This window comes from Pygoscelis adeliae, unplaced genomic scaffold (assembly GCF_000699105.1).
Source record: "Pygoscelis adeliae isolate BGI_AS28 unplaced genomic scaffold, ASM69910v1 Scaffold130, whole genome shotgun sequence".
NCBI classification, from domain to species: Eukaryota; Metazoa; Chordata; class Aves; order Sphenisciformes; family Spheniscidae; genus Pygoscelis; species Pygoscelis adeliae.
Window position 1 is genome coordinate 3,417,169 of NW_008824031.1, and position 19,427 is coordinate 3,436,595.

The 19,427-nt window shown below is 37.9% G+C and overlaps 2 protein-coding genes across 2 annotated transcripts in view; one reads left to right on the forward strand and one right to left on the reverse strand.

The window, feature by feature from the left end:
* The first annotated feature begins 225 nt into the window (after positions 1-225).
* CINP (cyclin-dependent kinase 2 interacting protein) lies at positions 226-5,611 on the forward strand. Its single transcript, XM_009328428.1, has 5 exons — positions 226-250; positions 552-741; positions 1,926-2,052; positions 3,641-3,770; positions 5,279-5,611. The coding sequence occupies exons 1-5, from the start codon at positions 226-228 to the stop codon at positions 5,479-5,481; spliced, it is 675 nt and encodes a 224-aa protein (XP_009326703.1). The 3' UTR covers positions 5,482-5,611.
* A 3,433-nt stretch (positions 5,612-9,044) lies between these two features.
* The window catches only part of ZNF839 (zinc finger protein 839), an 11,639-nt gene continuing 1,256 nt past the window's right edge, over positions 9,045-19,427 (reverse strand). The window contains exons 2-8 of the mRNA XM_009327985.1: positions 18,896-19,427; positions 16,476-16,727; positions 15,611-15,703; positions 15,109-15,261; positions 13,340-13,480; positions 12,191-12,329; positions 9,045-10,412 (exon numbers count right to left, since the gene is read on the reverse strand). The exon at positions 18,896-19,427 is cut by the window's right edge and continues 32 nt beyond it. Coding sequence (XP_009326260.1) covers positions 9,421-10,412; positions 12,191-12,329; positions 13,340-13,480; positions 15,109-15,261; positions 15,611-15,703; positions 16,476-16,727; positions 18,896-19,427 — 2,302 coding nt within the window. The 3' untranslated portion in view covers positions 9,045-9,420. The remainder of the gene's footprint in view (positions 10,413-12,190; positions 12,330-13,339; positions 13,481-15,108; positions 15,262-15,610; positions 15,704-16,475; positions 16,728-18,895) is intronic.

The window sequence follows — 19,427 nt, forward strand, 5'->3', positions numbered from 1 at the left end:
CCGAGGTGATGCTCGCGTCTAAACAGAGTCATGTATAGCGGGTTTCCATTGCTGTGTGGTCCTCTAACGACACATCGTGAAACGCGGGCTTTACGCTGGGTGGTAAAGCACCCGCCGCCTTCAGTGGGACCCAGCTTTCTCCCAAACTCTTCAAGCTCACGTGTAGGCCTGAATTAATTCAGACGTTGACGGCATGAGCACTGCCTGCATACAGGAATCGTTGCCATGATTTCTTACCATCGTACGCTGCGTTAGTATTTGACTATCATACATTGACAGGCGACTGCTAGAGTGGTCAGTACAGCAAAGCCACTACTGCCTATGTTACAATATCACATCTGAGAACATGCCTGCATTTTTTTAATAACATGATTTTCTTGATAATAGTAATAAGGCTGATAGATGAGGAATTAGGTTTCGTGACTGAAGACAGTTAGTGTAAATTCCATTTTACTTTAATCAATATTCAGCAGTAAAGCAAGGTAATCATTCACACAAACAGCTGCCGGACAGCACACTGATTTGTTTCTGTATGCTTTAAATGGCTTGAGTTTCTTTATTTTCTCATACAGCAAAAAGTCCTGCTGATGGTACTCCAAGAAGACCCGTTTTATCTGTCAGTGCAAGAAAAATTAAAGATAATGCAGCAGACTGGCATAATTTAATGGTTAAATGGGAGAGACTGAATGATGATGGGTTTACTACAGCAAACAAAATAGTCAACATGAAGATCAGTGAGCAGTAAGTATCCTAATAACATATACAAGTAACGACAGCATAAAGATTGCCTTTATTGAGAAATTAATCTGTTTTCTTCACTAGAAAGTTCTTTTTGGAGATGGGGGAAAGAACATGTCAGAGTGGATAAGCTTGCCCTTAGATCAAACTCAGCGGTTGCACTTTTTCGTTACATAAACTATTTACATTCAAATAATAAATGTCTCATAAAGATTAAAATAATCTCATAAAGTAATGATATTTGCAGAAATGGAAAATGTTTATTATACATAGTCAAGCATAACGGATATTTAAAATACTTACATAATGTAAAAAGTTAGAATCTAATCCTATAGATCTCAGCCCATGTGAGTTCCCTTACTCCCTTGCATATTTACACTGAGGCCAGTATTACCAAATTTCACTCAAGTCAAAAGTTCAGCAGATGTTAAGAAAGAATCAGTGATTTATACAGACAAAAAAGTTATAATAGTGATGATTTAAAAAACAGCAACAAAAAAAACCCAAAAAACCCCCACTTTGGTAGAGCTATTGTCTTCATGCTGTAAAGAAAAACCTATAACTAACACAGTTTTGAGAAGAAACTTCTCCAGAGTCCTGACAGCTGAACAGGGTTTGTCTGACAGGGTTCTGACAGGTACAAGCTCAGGAATATTTTGATGTAACGGTGTCAGATGTTGCTTTCGCTGTCTAGCAACTCCCTCTCCCCTGTCTAAGTTTACAGCTTCTGTGGGAAATCAGCAAGACAGGATAGATGTCTGCATGTTAGCTGCTCTGGGTTCACAGTTAAATGTCTTAGCTTAAATTGTGCATGAAGCTGAGGTTGTGGTGAGGCACCGGATTGTCAGCTGGAGCAGCTGAAGCCTGGGCATACCTTGTCCATTACAAGAGAATAACCTACAACACAGGGGCAAGGTAAAATGAGAAGAGGTGTTATCTTAACACCTGCAACCGTTTTTTCAAGCACATACTCTAAAGCAGAGTAATTCTATGCTCCTCTGAAGATAATGGCACCAGCCCCAATTGCTCACATGGCTAGCTACGTCTCTCACTATTTTATGTGGGAATTCTCATGAACAGGCTGTGAGAGAGAGATTTTGTAGGATCAGACCACATGGATTTTAAATCTGCACAGCTCGAGTAAACCTATATGCGGTTGTTTACTCTGCCTTACATTTCTGTTTCAGATTTCAAGACAACAAACTGGAGATAGCATGTGATAACAGTGCCACAGAATCTGAAAAGCCAACTCCAAAATATAATCAAGAACTGGACAATTGCTGTGCAGAATTACTTGAGACCTTAAAGCATATGGTAATGCTCACTTTTCAATCTTAGTCAATATGAATCAATTCCAAGTGTGTTCAAGTATGACATAAGGAAATGTCCTCAAGTATTTGTTGTAAACAGAAAACTGGGATTTTTATTCATAGTTCTTTGGCTTCAAACCTAGATGATTATGAATCCAGTGTGCACCATTTATTTGCTTGATTGGTAAATTTGAAAGTTGGTTTTACATCTGCCTTCTGCTTATAATTCTACTCCTCCCTTCATAAAGTGATCTTCTGAAAATGAGTCGTACAAAAAAAATGCATTCTAAAACTCTACCTGTTTTCTGTTTTCTCATCCTGAATATTCCCTCTGTTTAGAACAAAACGAACAACAAAGCATAAAGCAGTTCTTCACCTGCCATCATATCCTTGCAGCTATCTTTGATCAGTCATAATGCGGTTATATTTTTAGTTTGCCTACCTGCATTTTCTGTGCAGAACTCCTTCTCTAGAGAGTAGAGTAAGATAATTAATAGGTAACCCACCTGTTTTCTGGATACATTGCTAGGAATTAATGTCACCTGTCAGTTTGACAGGGAACAAAAAGAATTTTTTTGCCTGATACTGTAATTTAAAATTCTTATTAAAAATAACTTTTCCAGCCTTCTGCCATAGTGGAAGTCCATTAAAAAGATGATAGATCTCTTTTTTATATTGACAGGATACCAGTCCAGTATTTAGAATAAGCAGGAAAGCAGCTAGATTTTCCTCAGTTTTTGTTCTGTGGGAAAAAGTAACAAGTAATTTGGGGTTTTTTTCCTTTTTTTTTCCCTTGAGGTAGTTTTGTATTCAGACTACAAAGTGTGTTGATGCAATTTTTTATTACTCCTGAGTAATAGGAGGCTAAGCAGTCACTGTTAGATTGGATACTAGGCATAGCTACTACAGACATATTTTTCATTCCTTATGAGTTCTTACCAGCTTACGAGTTTATAGAAATATCTGTATTTTAGCTTCTTGACTTAAAGATACTCCCTGCAAGCTCCATTTTATTGTAAATATTAGCCCCCATCAGTAATGCACAAAGTCAGGTGAACGTGAAGGAAATGGATGGAATGACCTGTTTTTCGAAGCAAGCTGTTAAATCAGCCTAGATATATTGTCAGTTGTAGCTTGAGCTGCTTTTCTCACCTGCTGCTGATCTTTTGAAATCAAATTTAAGTCATCTTGACATGGTAATGTAAGAAAGCATGTGTTTATAGGGCTTGTGTCACACTTGTTCACAGACAGCCTGGTGTTTTTCCCCAGTACTAAATTGCTACGGGAAAAACCCAGAGAGAGGTGAAAAAAATGACCGCGCACTTTAATATATTTCTAAATGGGGGAAACAAAAGAATTATGCAAAATCAGAGTCAGTAAGTCATATCTGCAGTGATCAAAATTTTAGGGTATCTCATATTAAATCTGTATATAAATTCCAGCTTTGATTCCTGTCTGGAGTTAAAAAAAGTGAGTTAGAAATGTTAAGACTAAATAGTCTTCAGAAATAGTGTGTTTAAAAAAACGTTTACGATTGTAGTAGCCTAATGTTCCTGAGATGTTCATTAACATTACATGTTCATCATTTTCAGACAAAAATACAACTGAAAATGGAAAAGCTTACTTCGACTACTAAAGCAATCTGTGACTTGGAAACATTCCACCACGGAGCTGGGAATTGCACAGCACCCTTTTTTCATACGTGGCCCACACCGTACTTCTGTAAGTAGAATATTGATTATCTTAGCTAATTGCATTGTGTCATCGATGTCATCTAATTTAGGACTGGAAAATAAACCCTTTTATCTGGATGTCTTGCCTTAGAGAGAGAGGGAGAGAGTATATCTGTCTCCTTTATAATTGACTAATCAATAAACACATGAATGCACCACTTGGCTTAGGGTTACTGCTGATGACTGCTCGTGTGAATTGCCAAGCGTTGTCTGACATGCAACAATTACAGCATAAAACTAAGCTTGTCAGCAGCTTACAGTGTCCAAGCTGCAACAGCCGCATCCTTTGTAGAGAGAGATGTATTTGCAACTTGGTAGTGTTAAGCCGTAGGCTTAACTGACTTGACTTGTTACTTGACACTGAAACGAAATCCTTGAATGCAAAGAACACGCTGTACCTCAGTTAATTCTTAGGCAGCCAAAGAAAAATTCCTCTGATCTCAATGTCAGTCAAGACAGGTAAAGAAACGTTCAGTTACTGTCTACTGTTAATATAAATTCTTTTAGCATTCACTTGATGGCAAAAGGTACTGCCTCCCAACTTGTATTACCGCAGTTTTAAAACTGTTTGAATTCAAGAGAAGCCTGATTGCATGCAAACCAGCTGCCTTCTTTGTGAAGTGAAAGTCATACCTTTGTGAAGCCCTGCTTCTTACTTTACTACCACAAGTTAGCGGGAATTTTATGTATTGGCTTCTGCCAGCTTAAAAGGGTAAGAATGACAAAGACGACTGCTGTCAAAACGCTCATTGTGACAGACATTTAGTGATGCTCTCTACTCCATGAAAGACTAAATCCTCCTGAAGGTAGTGATAGTTCAGGCTAAGTTAGAAACACAAGATCAGTCTCTCTTTAAAAATAATTTGTGTGGTTATTTTTCAGAAAGTCAAACAATTAAAGACTATTACATAAATATATTTTAACCCCCCTACCAGTATTACTAACATAACTAGTAACAATATTAGTTTTTACATTACACACTTCATTTTTGGTCTGTTGTTTTGTTTCACCGGTACTTTTCACTATTGGTATCACTTACTGGGGATCATGCATTGCTAAAGTGCCTGACAGCATGTGAGGACATCCTTTAGATTAGCTAAAATCAATAGTGACTCTAAAATGTGAAGCTTGTATTTCAAGATAGCATTACTGAATTTTAAAATCAAATTTCAGTTATTTGAAAGAATATCTATAATTGCTAATTTTACAGTGGGTCCTGAGAATCAATACCGCTGCTTATTCTAGAATTAAAAGGGGATTCATGTCAAAATCATGAGTGTATAAAATATATCCAAAAGCTGAGGAAATTATTTAGCGTTTTATATTCTAGTGTACAAACATTATTAATGCTGTAAAAAACAAGATGTCTAAATATGGGGAATAGCTTATGAAAGGTAGGGTTTTTTTTAATGATCAACATATTACAAGTGTAATTTAACTTTTAGAGAATAGCTGAAAAGTTCTGGTCAATGTGCTTGGTTTTTCAATCCATTTCAGATGACGTTTCTCTGAAGCTCTCCGAAATGTACAAGAAGGAACTGCAACTCAAGCAAACAATTGTACAAGAAATTGCTCATTCTGCTGACCAGGATCTGATGATGGTCTATTTATCGTCATGGTTATACCAGCCTTACATTGAGAACAGCAGCAAACTACTACTTGAAGCCATGCTGCTGGAAACAGGACATAGGCAGTGCTAGAATTTCAAATGTTACATGGCTTGCTTCTAGTGATGCTTACATGAAACTGAAACGGCAAATTGCAAGGCTTACCAAGTAAGTTGCATTTTTGTAAAACTTATTAAAAATATTTTTCTCTACTGGTATTTATTATTTTGTCTCAGCTGATACTCCTTTTTTTTCGTGGGACAATCTGGTTTTGGTTGCTTTATCCATTTTAAGTGCAATAGAGAGGCTGCAGGTGGGAGGCCAAGTCCCCTATAATCAGAAAGAGGTAAGCACTACTTGGTGGCCTGGGGGGATTCAATGCACATAGGTACCTACAGCGAAGAATTTAACTACTTCCCAAGTCTTGACAGTCTAAAATACCTACGTTGTCCCTTCCACCATAGAAATTCAGCACTTCTTGATCTTTCGTGGTTTGGGTTTTTTTGCATGACTTAACAGGGCTAGTGCTTTTGTACTTGCTTTATAAATGGGGAAAAGGAAGGCACAAAAGGCAGGATCCAAAAGGATCCACATAGTTTGGTATGTGGTTCTGAAATGCTGTCGGAGACACTAGTGTAAATTCTGGTTTGGTTTTGATCATAGCGTGGTTAGGTACATCACTCGTGAAGGGTGGTCCAAGCCTGAACTATCACACTGGGAAAGTTTAGTACAACTCACCATTCCACAGGCACGATACAAAAAGGTCTTGTCTCTTTTAATTCATTGTAACTTTTTTCTTTTAGAGATGTTTCATGAAAGCATCTGTTGAATAAAAACAAGACCTGCTTCAGTCATGTCCTTATCCCGTGTTGTTGGCTTCCTGTCAGAGGGCTCAGTGAGTTCTTCCTGGGATTACTGTTTCTGATGCCAAGTGGTTTTGGTTTAAAGGTGTGCCCCCTCTGTATTTTTGGTTAGCAGTTTACATGACAAGAATCAGTGACTCAAATTCTTGCTTTTCTTTTTCATGCTGCTTTCTTGGAAAAGAGAGTAGAGAGTGTATTCAGGAGAAACAGTTAATGCAAAAGCTGACCGCTGAAGTGGAATTCCATACCCTTAATATGCTTTCATTCCTAGAGACGTAATAATCACTGTAGCATACTATTATGTCAGACCTGGGTAGCATGGAGAAGCTGCTACGCCTACCCAGCCTTTAATAACTGTTAGCTGCTATTGCAAATTATCACTTCTCAGAAAAGTGTATTATGTGGAAACTACGCAGCTGTGTCATCACATTTTTACTTAAATCCCTAACGTGTAGTGAATTCAGGCCTTCTGCTTACTTCAGTATGATTAATAATCTAAATTCCTCCCGCTTACTGATCGCCTGTATGACCTGCTCCTATATAAACTGTTGATTTAGATCTCCTATTTCACACAATTGTGTAGTGTTTCTAAGTGCTGTTGACTTGTTGTTGTGCCCTGACAGATGTTTACCCTTGATTCTACTTTAAACAACTGTTTGAACTAGAAGACAGTTACAAAAAAAGCATGCTGCTATGAAATGACCATAATGGCTGTGGTTTGATACTAGAAAAATCTAATTAAAACACTGAGAGATTCTGGAACAGATTTCTCATAGGAAAAGTAGGGTCACTTACTTAACTAGTTCCAAGCTGAAACCCCATAAGCTCGGTAAGGGAAATACATGAGTTTCCTGCAATAAGGGAACAGGCAGACATGAATTGGAAGTTTTCTCGACACATGGCTCTGTTCAACAATGAGGTTGTTTCTGACGGCTTAATAGTATTCTATTCGTACCCCAAATTTCTAGCGTCTAAAAAGAAATTCTGCTGTAGCTCAAGGAGAATACAATATTTTGAATAGCTTTGTTGGGTTTTACTATTTTTCTGTGCAAGCGTTCCACCTAGTTTAACAGCCACCTTAATTTATCCTCATAGGGCCAGACCCTTGTCACTATGGAAACACCTTCATACTTGAAAAATATTTTTTGAGGAGAAAAGGTTGATTCACTTATAGAATTGTTCTTTTAAAATGAGAATAGGTGTATTGTATTTCTCAGCACGTGCAAATCAATAGGGAAGGCAGAATTGAAGCAAATTTTCATTTTCTGCACAGGTGGAAATCACTGTTTGTTCTTGTTTCTTAGAGGAAATAAGCTCTTCAGGAAGGAGTCTTCATATTCATAGACCCCCTTGCTCATTGACTGCTATCGGATACAGGAAGATTACTGCAAAATCATTGCAGAGGTGTTTTGCCATTGTAGCTTTAAGCAGTTGATTGTTACATTGTAGCTATTAGACAGTCAGTACAAAAGAGCATAATAAAGAATTGCTCACTGCAATCAAAGACTTTGAAAGACCAACAGAACCTTGCTTTGTATGGTATCTTCATGGATAAGGTAGGCCTGTATCCTCTCACCATTACCACCTCCTGAAAAAAAGAGGAAAAAAAACCCAAAACAACAACTACACCATAAACCCAACCACCAGACAGGAGCTCACTAACGTATGATGACACCTTTCACATCCACACATAAAATGCAGTGTTTTGGCTAATCAAATTAATCTTCTACTTGGGCAACCAAGTGAAAAAAAAAAAAAAACAGCAAAAACCCAACCAAACACCACCAAAACCAACTACCTTAAAGAGAGAGAGTAGAGCAGATTGTTTCATCTCTAAATTGTCCCCTCGTTTAGATTCAATGCTAGTGTAAGTTTTTACTCAGTAACAAGACCATGAAAAATCAATGTTCATACTTGATTTAAGACCAGTCCTCCTGCATATTACAGGTCCTTTTAGCTGATTTGTCCAGTTACCTCAGTAGCCTTGTGTATTTAGCAATGAGGCGACACACACATTTCAAAAGGTATGCTACCAGTTTTCAGTAATGTCTACAATAGCTCATCAACAAAATAAAGATACTGGTCATTTAAGGCTGTTCTTTTTCACCTGCTAAGCCTCTTGAAAGAAAAGACAGTGCCTTGGACAAGAAGCTGCTAGGAGGTCTCCACAAAAATATTATCATCCAAGTAACATACTGAAAGTATCACAAAAATACAAGATAGCAGTAGATAAGTAATTTGGTGAGTTTTCTGTCTGCATAGAGAAACAGGGATTATAGTCAAGGGTATCTTTTTATCATGATTAAATAGTACAGGGCAGTGTGGAGTTACTAGGAAGGTCAAAGCTTAGAACTGATAAAGGATGCATCATCTGAAAGAAAAAGTATAATACAAGTCTAACAAAAATAGACCATCACAGACTAAAGTAAAAAAAGAATTTGGCATCTCATTAAGGAAAATCAGATCACTACTTATGCACCTTCCCATTTCTGTCTAAGTAACAGCAGTTTTTAAGAGGTGTGGCTGAACATTAGACAAGCATACTTAAATACATTTCCAACAGTCCAGTACAAGTCAGATCTTGTTTGAAGCTATTCTTAACTCTAACTCAGTGGATGCATATTTAAGTAAGGATCAGCTAGGCTGTCACATTGTTCCTGGAAAGCACAAGTGTTGATTATATTTAAAACTGCCCATTTTTCCAGGCAGACTTGTGCGCATCGTGCTAGCTTTAAGAAAGTGCAATAAGAAAGTGTTTTGTAATCTCAGTGGCACAGAAAATGCACATTTTTAATATAGTTTTTATTTTACCCATATACAGCTTGCCAGTACACAGCACATCACTGCTGAACAGCAGTACAACTTACTGCATTTTTAGATGGCTAGAGAGAAGAGGAATTATGTAACAAAAGGGAATAGTGCAACAGTTTTAAGGTTGACAGATTTCCACTTTCCACCCACCCCCAACATATAAAGCAAATAGGACGATGTTAATTCTAGAATTTTTGGTTGCAATGCTGCTAGATTTATATAAACATAAGTTATAAAAAGTACAGGGCATAGAAACAGTTTACAAATAAGTTAAATTCCAATTATTTCAGTATTCACATTAGAAAAATATACATTTTATAGAGTCTTTTCCAGAAGAAAGCATATACAGTTCTCTAACTTATGGCTCCAATTCACTTTGCGAGAGCAAAATATCTTCACTTTGGCCATCTGCTTCCATTGCCAGTAGTGCTTCCACGGTTTCCAAAGGTATCCCCTCAGGTGTGCGGATGTGCATTGTAGTACCATTGGAATCAGTTACAATAACGATACCTTCTGCCTGAGACAAAACAGCAGTATCTGGATGAGACAGGATAAGCCCATCTGAAGTCTGAATAAAAATCTGTTCGTGTCCCTGAGACAAAAAATCATGGCTCTCATCAGTAATCTCAAAGGCTACAGTTTCATCTACAGTAACTGTATTCTCCAGCTCATGTTGTTCCTCTGTCCCACAAGAAAATTCATTCATGTTTTTAAAAGAGTTTTCCCGGTTCACATGAGCAGACAGGGAGGCTTCCTGGACAGGGTTCTGGTGCGACTCAGTCTGAGCACTGTGTGGGTAGTTTATTGGCACGATGTTTGTTGAAAAAACTTTTTCAAGTTCCTGCATCTCATCAGTCATGTCAGCATTACGAAGTTGTTCAGAATGTTCTTTAATTGCAAAATTATGGTTTTCTTCTTGCAGTTTCTGATATTTTTGATTGTGATCATTTTCTTCACTCGTTGGTAAGCTAGTGCTCTGACTGCCCGCTGCATTCTCTGACACAGAGTTGCAAAGTTCAGGAGCAGACAGTCCACCTGCTGTATTCTCACTCGCAAAGTGCACTTGAACTAATTCAGGTGAGCCGTCTGCTTCAACGGGCAATACAACTTCAGTATGTAGCAGAGATGCGTCACCTGCCATATCTGGTCCCTGTATGTTCACAGGTTGGGAATACTCCATCCTCATTTTCACAGTCTGGGAGAAGGTACCTGAATTTTCAGCATCCATTCTGACTCCTGAATCAGCAAGTGAATTGTGTTCCTCTGCTGTCGGTAATACACTTCCAGTTGCGCAGCAAGCGATATGCCTATCTTCTGAAAGCAGGATTTCTCCATTTAATGGATTAAAACCTGAAAAGGTGAAAGAAATATAATTTTGTTGGGCAATCTAATAATCACATGACCAAAAAATTGCTTTTCAGCAATAATTTGGAGGAAAAGCTAGACTACTCCCCTGCTTTCTTCCCCCAAATTAGCAAACGTGAAGCACCTTACGAGAGTTTCACAGCACTTCCCAATGAGAAAGCCAGTATAAAAATACTTGAGGAATTTTTGGATAGTGAAATATTATGGAGTATTTCCATACCAAGGGACCTTGCGTTAGAAGCAGCATTTTCTGTTAATCCTGAAAACAACCAGGATGTTGGGCTGAGAGTCAAACTCCATTTTTTCCATCTGGCATACAGCTGGTAACATTAAAAGATAAAGAATATACCAGGCACAAAGTTGCCAGCTGCTCATCCTCATTACCATTAGTAAACTGACAGAAGCATTTAAACTTGATAAAATTTCAGTTGATAATCAAGCTTATCCTGGACTCAGACATGTCATCAAGTTACTACATATCTAATTAGCTCTGCTAACAGCCCCAGGAGCACTTTCATCCTGTGACAGAAAGTGAAACACACTAGATATTTAGTGTGTTTTACCAGTTATTTGACCTGGACCAAGAGCCAGGTCACAAGCCCGGTAGGTAGTTGAACAATAACTACTAAGCTGCAGTAGCATGAGCTGTCAGTTTTTATTATTGAAGATCAAAAGGAACAAGTAGGTTGTTGGGGTTTTTGTTATGAAAGATATCACCGCACAACAAAGGAGGCCTAACACTGCAGAAGGGACCATTTTTAACTTTTTGTACTGTAGACTAGCAAAAGCCCTACTAGCCCGTGCAAGTAAAACAAAATTTAAAAAACTCATAGCCCAGAAGAAAATCATAATACAACAAGAAATAAGCATGGTCACGCAGAGAGCCTTTCAGAGAAAGAAAAATAAACTAAGGGGGAAAACAAGAACACAACCATTGACAGAAAGAGGCACAAAGCGCAAAAGCAAAGTGGCTTACAGCAACACCAAAAAAAGATACTTACAAAGCAAGAGGACGGTACTGATATACACATCTTACTAGAGATGGGTAAGGGCTGGAATCTTTCACAACAGTGATCATAATGCCTCTGAATTACTGCAACACTTTCGCATAAAAGACCAGTGGAGTTTTGGGAGATTACAGGTGGGGACCCATCTCACTTTCCTTTCTAATCTACTGTTATCCTGCCAATCTGAGGGGCAGGGGGAATAAAAATGAAGAAGGGATAAAAAGAAAAGCAACCACCCAAAGACTGTGGTGCAAAATGGTGCCTCAATTCCCGCATCTCCCCTGGGGTACAGGACAGCCTGCACCAGCTCTCCCTCCCCCAGGATCCACAAAGCTCTGATGATTCTGCTGTTGCAGCCTGCTGGGGCAAAGAGGAAGGACACGCATACCGCTTCCTCTTCCTCTGCTCTCCCCACAGCTAACACGAAGGTCGAGCACCATCTCTGCTATAAGGGATAGGGCGGACAGGAAGCATTCAGGAAGCACACAGTAGAGGACAGTACTATTCTCATAGTACTGCACTAGTGTCAATAACTGGATTATCATGCATTCAGAATTGAGCTACTGCTGTGGTCTGCATCATCCATAACTTCCCCCCGCCCCATGAGGCCTTTCCAGTTAAACAGCTGCTTTTGAAGGACCTGGGAAGCAAGTTAAGAACTGAAACCTTAAGACAAAACACAGTGGCTTAAAGAACAAAGAGATTTGTTCAGCTCCTCCACAAACAGAACAGAATTGGAAAATCTGAAGAGGTTACCATCTTTTTCAAACAGTGTACACAAATTCCCACTCTTTTCTTTCACTTCATCTTGACTGGCATAAGCATTATTCACATTCTCCATTACGTCTTCTAACTTGGTCCTTTTGGCTGATGGCAACAGTTCCTCCCCTGAGCTCTGTCAATACAAGAGATAATTAACTGGCTGCCACCATAACAGCTGACAGCATTGGAAAAGATCACAAACTAACCGTGGGCACTTCATGGCAGTGAACTGATACTCTCCTTGAAAAGAGGATTTTACGCTAAAGGTCTTCCTAAAAGGTAAGGATTTAAACACAGCCCTCACACTTTGCCAAAATGCCACTGATTACTTTCGATACTTGGTTGAAACAATCTGCCTTTGCTTCAACATCAAAGCTTCCCTCTGAGCCTTAGCTGTATGGCATGAAACCTGCTATGAGCTCTCTCACAAACTTTGGTAAAGGGCTCTGAACAGCCTGCCCAGCATTCTTTGGTTAATGAAGAAAGACTGATCAGCTCTTTAAATTTAACCACAGGCAGAAAATGGAAAAGCACTAGTCTTATTTATCCACCACCAGAAACAACTCTGGATTAAATTAAAAGTAGAACAGTTAAGGGGACAGACCACAGAGATGTGACTTTCAAGAAGAGGAAACATGGCTCCCTGCTACAGCTGTAAACAGACTAAATCTGGTCAACTGACTTGTTAGAAAGAAAGGAACTTTTCATGCACCTCTACCTACCACCAGTTAGCAGAGCAAGCACTTCAACGTCTGAGCCTGCTGTAGCTTAGCCCATTTACTCCAACACAAGTTATTAGAATCCGGGGATCCTTCTCACTGTGGGGCCCCCATTTACTAGTGCCTTGACAAAATTATTTCTTCCTTGTACCATGAGGTTACCAGTAAGCCTTTCAGATTCTGTCCTGAATGCTACCAAGTGTCTTCCCAAAGTACATCTTTAGCATGCTAGTTCATATGCTCTGCTATGAATCCACAGCAGGGAGTACTTCTTTAAGTATTTCCAAACTCCAAGCACCATGAAAGCCTTACTTTAACATGAGTCAGATAATTATTCCTCACAAAATCTAATTAGTATTATCTGTTGTAACAAGTTTTAATTTGTCTTAGTTTCATTTTTAATTTTCACAAAGGTATTCCATACCTCAGCTAACCGTTTTTGTCCCAGTATCTCCACAGGCACTTGCTCACTAACCATTTTAATTATACATTGTGAACAAGAGTCTACACCTTGCGTCTTTCGTTCTCCAGTGAGTATTTCTGTAATTCCTAGTGATTCAGCAACCTTTAAAAACAGTTATAGGAAAAAAAGTGAAAGTTAGCCTCTCCCATCTGAATACATAAATGCTGAAATACTGATTCATTTTCTTAAAACTGAACTAGAACTACACGGGGTCTCGTCTAATAATCAGTCATCACAGTTCAATGAAGTATTTAGACTCCCATGTTTTCTACTAGCCTCCATGTTAGTAGAACACGACCTTCACGTAAAGGTGACTATTAACAGGCAAACTCAAAAGAATTAGGAGTACAATGGTTATATATAGAATCCAGAGACAGTTACTAGGAGCAGAGTTTAATAAAGAACACTGTCGAGGCGCTCCATTATTTAAAAAACATTTAAGTCTTCCTGTTTAAGAGTATCTCTTAGTAGTTAAGGATTTCCTGCCTCCATTCCATTCCTGTGCTTCATCCTTATGTCGGTGTGCTACTATACAGCTTCTCCAGGCTGGGTTGGTTTTTTTGCTTGTTTGTTTTGGGGTTTGGTTTGGGGTTTTTGTTTTTTGTTTTTTTCAAGAGCATAATTCTATATTAAGAAGGCACATTTACACTGAAGAGAAGCAACAAAGAGGTGCCATTTTGGGACTGCCAGTATCAACAGCATCCCTTTACTTGGTGCAACTTCATTTCCCCAAAGGGAAACATGAGTGTTAATTACAAAATAGCCAGATGAGCACACAGTAATTCTAGAAAGTTTTTTAGTACGTACAGTGAACATCACTATTTATTCTGAAAAATAAATATTAACCACTGCTAACAGTCCATACAGGACTTCATTTTTTAAACCAGGATTATTATAAGAACCAAAATCTTATCTCCACCATCCCTACTCTGAGTTTTCCAGTATGCTCCCCTTTCACGGCAGTTGCACATTCAGTGCTGATGTACCTTAATAAGCATATCATTTAGAAATTTTGGTGGTAGCAGTATACAAAATAGTGTTTTCACGACTGGAAACAGAGAAGGGAAAGCCAAAAATATGTTTTATTCTAAGCAAGGGGAACATAAATTGATAAGGATCCATAAGGATAAACAGAGCCACATTAAAAAAAAAAGAACCAACAACCAAAAACAACCAGAAAACCAAACCTACATTGTCTTTCTAGATACAGCTGCATAAACAGTGAATCTGAAGAGTCACTGAAATGATAGTTTGCAGTTTTATTAATGTATTCACTACCTTTCATATTTGTTAGTACGACTGTGAACTGCATAGATGCATGCAGTTTGTCCTCATTTTGCAATGAAACCACTTATCCCTTTTAAATATAAACACCCTCCTTCCTAATCAAACATCAAGATGTACTTTTATTAGCAGTTAACACTAAATACACCTTGCAGTAACATGCAGCTTCATACTACCCTAGATATGCAAGACAGCTTTTTATTTATTATTTCTAGTTGTATCTACTGCCATAAACTGGAATTGTAGTTTTATTGTGGATTTCTTTTTCTGTTCAGTTAGTTGTTGGACTTTTTACAATAATATCTATTTTTGCTCATCAGAAAAAACATGTTTTCTTCAAATAACTTTAGCAGGCTGACAAAGCTTATCAGAGAAAAATAAAAGCGCAAAGCATCTAAAATAAATAAAACAAAAAATCACAGTTCCAAATAAGAGTGCTTTATTACCTTAGCATCTTTTATTTCCACAGGCTGCTGGCAACTCAGCAAATCAGAATTACTGAGGTGATCATAAGCCATTTTCTTTACCATATTATGCAAGTCTTCAAATTCCCTATACACATCTGGGAAGTAAGCTTTGGCTGGATACCCTTTTTCAACCTAAAAATAAGAGGGGAAAAAAGGGTTTGTTTCCCCCTCCCTGTACTTTAAAAAAGATGAAATCTGTCTGTTTGCTGTGTTTAACATTTTAAAATAGAAACATTCAAGTCAAAAGATTATGGAATATTCAAAAATGCCACTGAACCAGGCAGCAAAAAGCAAGGCTTTCAATCAAGAGACCTACCAGAGTTTTGCCTGCGTAAGGCTGAAGTGATGTGTAGAACATCTACATTCTGCACAATTCTAACTTGGGAAATTCTGAGGAATCTTTTTATGTATACTCATGGAAGTTTCCCTAAAATAATTTAACACTTTTGTATTAAAAAAAAACCCCCAAACCCAAACTCACCTTCATCAACAGAAATTCATATACTGTAACAAGCTTTGTAAGACGTGGGAGAGCCAACTCCATTAAGTCTTCGTTATCACATTGTTGTATTAGCTGTCAAAAGCCAGAATGAGTTTATTAGAGCAAAGCAGCCTACAGAGGTTTTGCATCCCACATTCAGAACGTAAAATATAACTACTTTTTTGGAAAGATACTCTATATGTTTAAGCAGCTTTGAGAATATATGCAAACATAACACCAAAAGAGGAGATAAATTAGAAAACCTCAAAACAATTACTACCCATATACAGACAAAACTCAGCCCCACAAATGTTGCCAACTCATAGAAAGAAGAGCAACATCAGTAGATTTAGTAGCTATAAAGGATCTTCCACAACACACAGGCGACAAACAAATAATTGCATTAGTTGCATGGATTTTAATCCCCATTCGATCCTCCCCCAAGAGCTTCTTTGTGGTTTGGGTTTTTTTTTTTTCTTTTTCTTTTTTGATGTTGCCCAACTTCAGTTGGGTTTCTTTCTTTTTACTGTGTTGGAGGAGATACGTAATTGTAGCTAGTAACTGTCCTTCTCCAGAAAAAGGATAGCAAGAGGATATCTATACGTCAAAAGTCCCTTCCTAGACTGAGTTCCCATTCTCCCTTTGTCCAGTGTTCCGCTAGAAGTATTTTTTCCTTAAAGACAACTTAATGTTTTCTTCTTAGAAGACATCTTAGGCTTTCATCTTGTCAGTACACAAGGATGTAAAAAAATCAGTCTTTTTGAAAATGATTGCTTGAAAATAAGTGATCCAAAAAGAAAAAAAAAAAAAAAAAAAGAGGGCGGGGGGAAGATACTTGTGAAGTAATTGCAGAAGAGAACCATACCTCTTTTAACCTAGCTTTTCTTCTGAATACATTGTGTTCTGCTGACACACTACTAAGTGACTTTGAAGGGGACTGACCAGGTCTGCTAAGCCTTCCAGAACACCTAGATCTTCCACCCATCCTTGGTCGACCACGTCGCTTTGGTCGTCTGGGTCTTCCAGGTCCTTTTGGTGTTACGGGTCCCCAGTGTCCTGAACTGGTTTCATTCTGTTGTTCTGCCAACGAGTGTCTGCTTTCTGCAGACTTACAAGTCTTAATTAAAAGAAAGAGAAAAGTATTTATTCACCATAATAAACAATGTTTTGAGGAAGACAATTTTATAATTAAGTTCTTCATCTATGCAAACAATAAATAGCATATTAAATAAATGCAAAGCTGGATACAAGCATAACTGCAAAGAAAGTTGTGGAATAAATCCAACACATTAGTAAGACTGCTACTTCTGCAACACGTATATGCCATGATTTGCAAAGTTAGCATTTTTGATCCGCAAAGCGTCATACAAAATACAGAGATTAAGGGAATATAATTAAAGAGCTGTTTTATGTCAGTTAAATATGTTTAATATTTTTGAAGTAGAATATGTCTTCTTCAAATGAAGAGGTAGTAGAAATACATCTTAATTAGCAGCAAAACACACCCAAAGAAAAATTTGGGTTTCATTTTAACTATGTCAAAGCATGAAGACTTTATATGAAAGATGAAAACTCTGAACAGCCATGAACAGTGACAAGCCCGGTAACTAAAAATCAAAATATATTGCCCAGTTCCCACATTTCAAAATCCTTAGTCTTCCCTAAGAACACAGCTAAGAAGTAGCTTCTCTTATAAGACCACATGGCAAACTCAAAGTACGTTTTCTATTGTTAAGTTATCATTGTGATTTCAGTGCAAAATTTTTTTACTGATCAAAGCAGTGATTTCTTACTGAACACGTCTTGTCTTCCCTTCCAAGCTAGAATTTCTAAGAATGTCCCAGTATTTTTTAAGAGAGGAGTTGACAATAGTACTGAGGTATATCAGGCTTCTTTTAATAATCAGTACATTTTCATCCCAACGTTCAGTAGCTCCCTACTATTCTAGTGATTAGGAAAGCTCTAAAAAGGGCAAATTCGTGTCAGTTCTATCCAGGGATTAAATTGCTAAAGTAGTTCTAAATATGACACAAGACTAAGATGAGCATGGGGATCTTGATTGCCTTCCTGTCTGTATCGATGTGCCAGTTTTTATAATCCTGCTAGGCTTTCTAGAAAGTATTTACCTGGCCAAAAGCTGTAACAAATCAGTGAGTTAAACTGCAAATTTGTAGAATCTGTATTTGCTAGTTAAAAGTAGCAGGTATAACAGCAATCTAGCAGTCAGTAGTAGCATTATGTATGAGACTGTCTGAATTTTTTCTAAATTCCCATCATCCTGGGTAAAATAAGTGCTGCACAGGGAAGCAACAACTCTATAATAATACAGAGAACAGGCTTCAGTATTCTGCAGTTCTCTTTTTCCAAAGATGATAGAAGAGTGTAGAGGATGGGGGAGGTTTGTTTGCTGCATTGGCCTCTTAAGCTGTAAATTTTCATGTTTCTGAGAACAACTTCACATTTACAAATAAAAGTAATAAATGTGACACTGCTACATCTAAAAGAGTATTTTTTCCTAGACAGCAGCTGTATCAGCTCTTGCTGCAAGATGTTAGAGTCATTTTAATATTAAAAGAGAAACTTTACTTTGAAGTGACCAGCTTAAAACATCACAGAAAGAAATTTGCAGCTAAAGTTGCTTCCAAACCAAAGAATCAAGTTTCACCAAAGCGTGTGGTTTGCAGGGGTAGCTAAGCCACACTTTCAAGACCTGCTGTAGGAAAAGCTGCAGTCCACTGCTGGATTCCCAGTAAGTGTCATCACAGAAGAATCTCTATTTCAGTAACAGAAGTTGATAGAGCAGACGATGTCTTGCTGTCTGTAATGCTAAATGCTGTAACTGAACACCACAGTATTCTTACCCGACTGCAGAGAAGAATGCTATTTACGCAGACAAGATTTTTTCAAGCCAAAAACTGTATGTCAGAAAACCAGTAACAAGTGAACACTCAGTGAACATTTTGTTTTGTTTTATATGCCTGTGCAAGAATACTATTCCTGCAACATTGCAAGAGACAATAATTTGATTTTTAAAGCACTTCAATGGGAAATTTGTTTAATTTAGCGTAGCAGTGGATATTTCTGAGCAGTACAAGACTTCCACATTTTACTAATGACATGCCCTACTGAACTGACATGCATTTAAATCCCTACCTTCAGTCTTTTAAAAAATACTTAAACTGTTGTCAACAGGAACTCAGACGAAATGAGTACAGTATGCAGCTACAAAACTGCCATTCTCTACTTTCTACAGAACTGACAGCTTCTCTAAGTAACACACTTTACCTGTTCTCCAGCCTTTGGATCAACAGTTTCTTCCAGATTGGTAGCTAGTGCATTTTCATTATTTAAAGTGACAGCAACTGAATCCAAATGGGCTGGACTCATCGTTTCCTCTCTTATTCCACAGGCATTGTCCACAAATATACTTCCATTAGGCTTATTTAAAGGTATTTTTTGAGGTGAAGACTCCAGCTGTCCATGGCCTGGGTTAAGTTTATAATGTCTTGCTAATCCTCCTTTTCCTATATAGGATTTTTCACAAGTCTGGCATTTAAACATTTTGGGTTTCAGATTATAATTTGAAGAACTGAATAATGCATCCTTTCCCTTCACCTTTCCTTCTTCATCATCTTCTATACTCAGCTCAGAATAGTCATCAGAATCAGACTGATGACCATCAGCCAAATCCTCCATTTTAATGAATTTATAATCTTTAGCTTTGTATTTGGGGGGGCGTGAAATCCGTCCAGAACGAGTTTTCACTTTCAAGGATTTTTTTAACTTGTCATCCTTTTGTTTTTTTTCAAGGCATGGT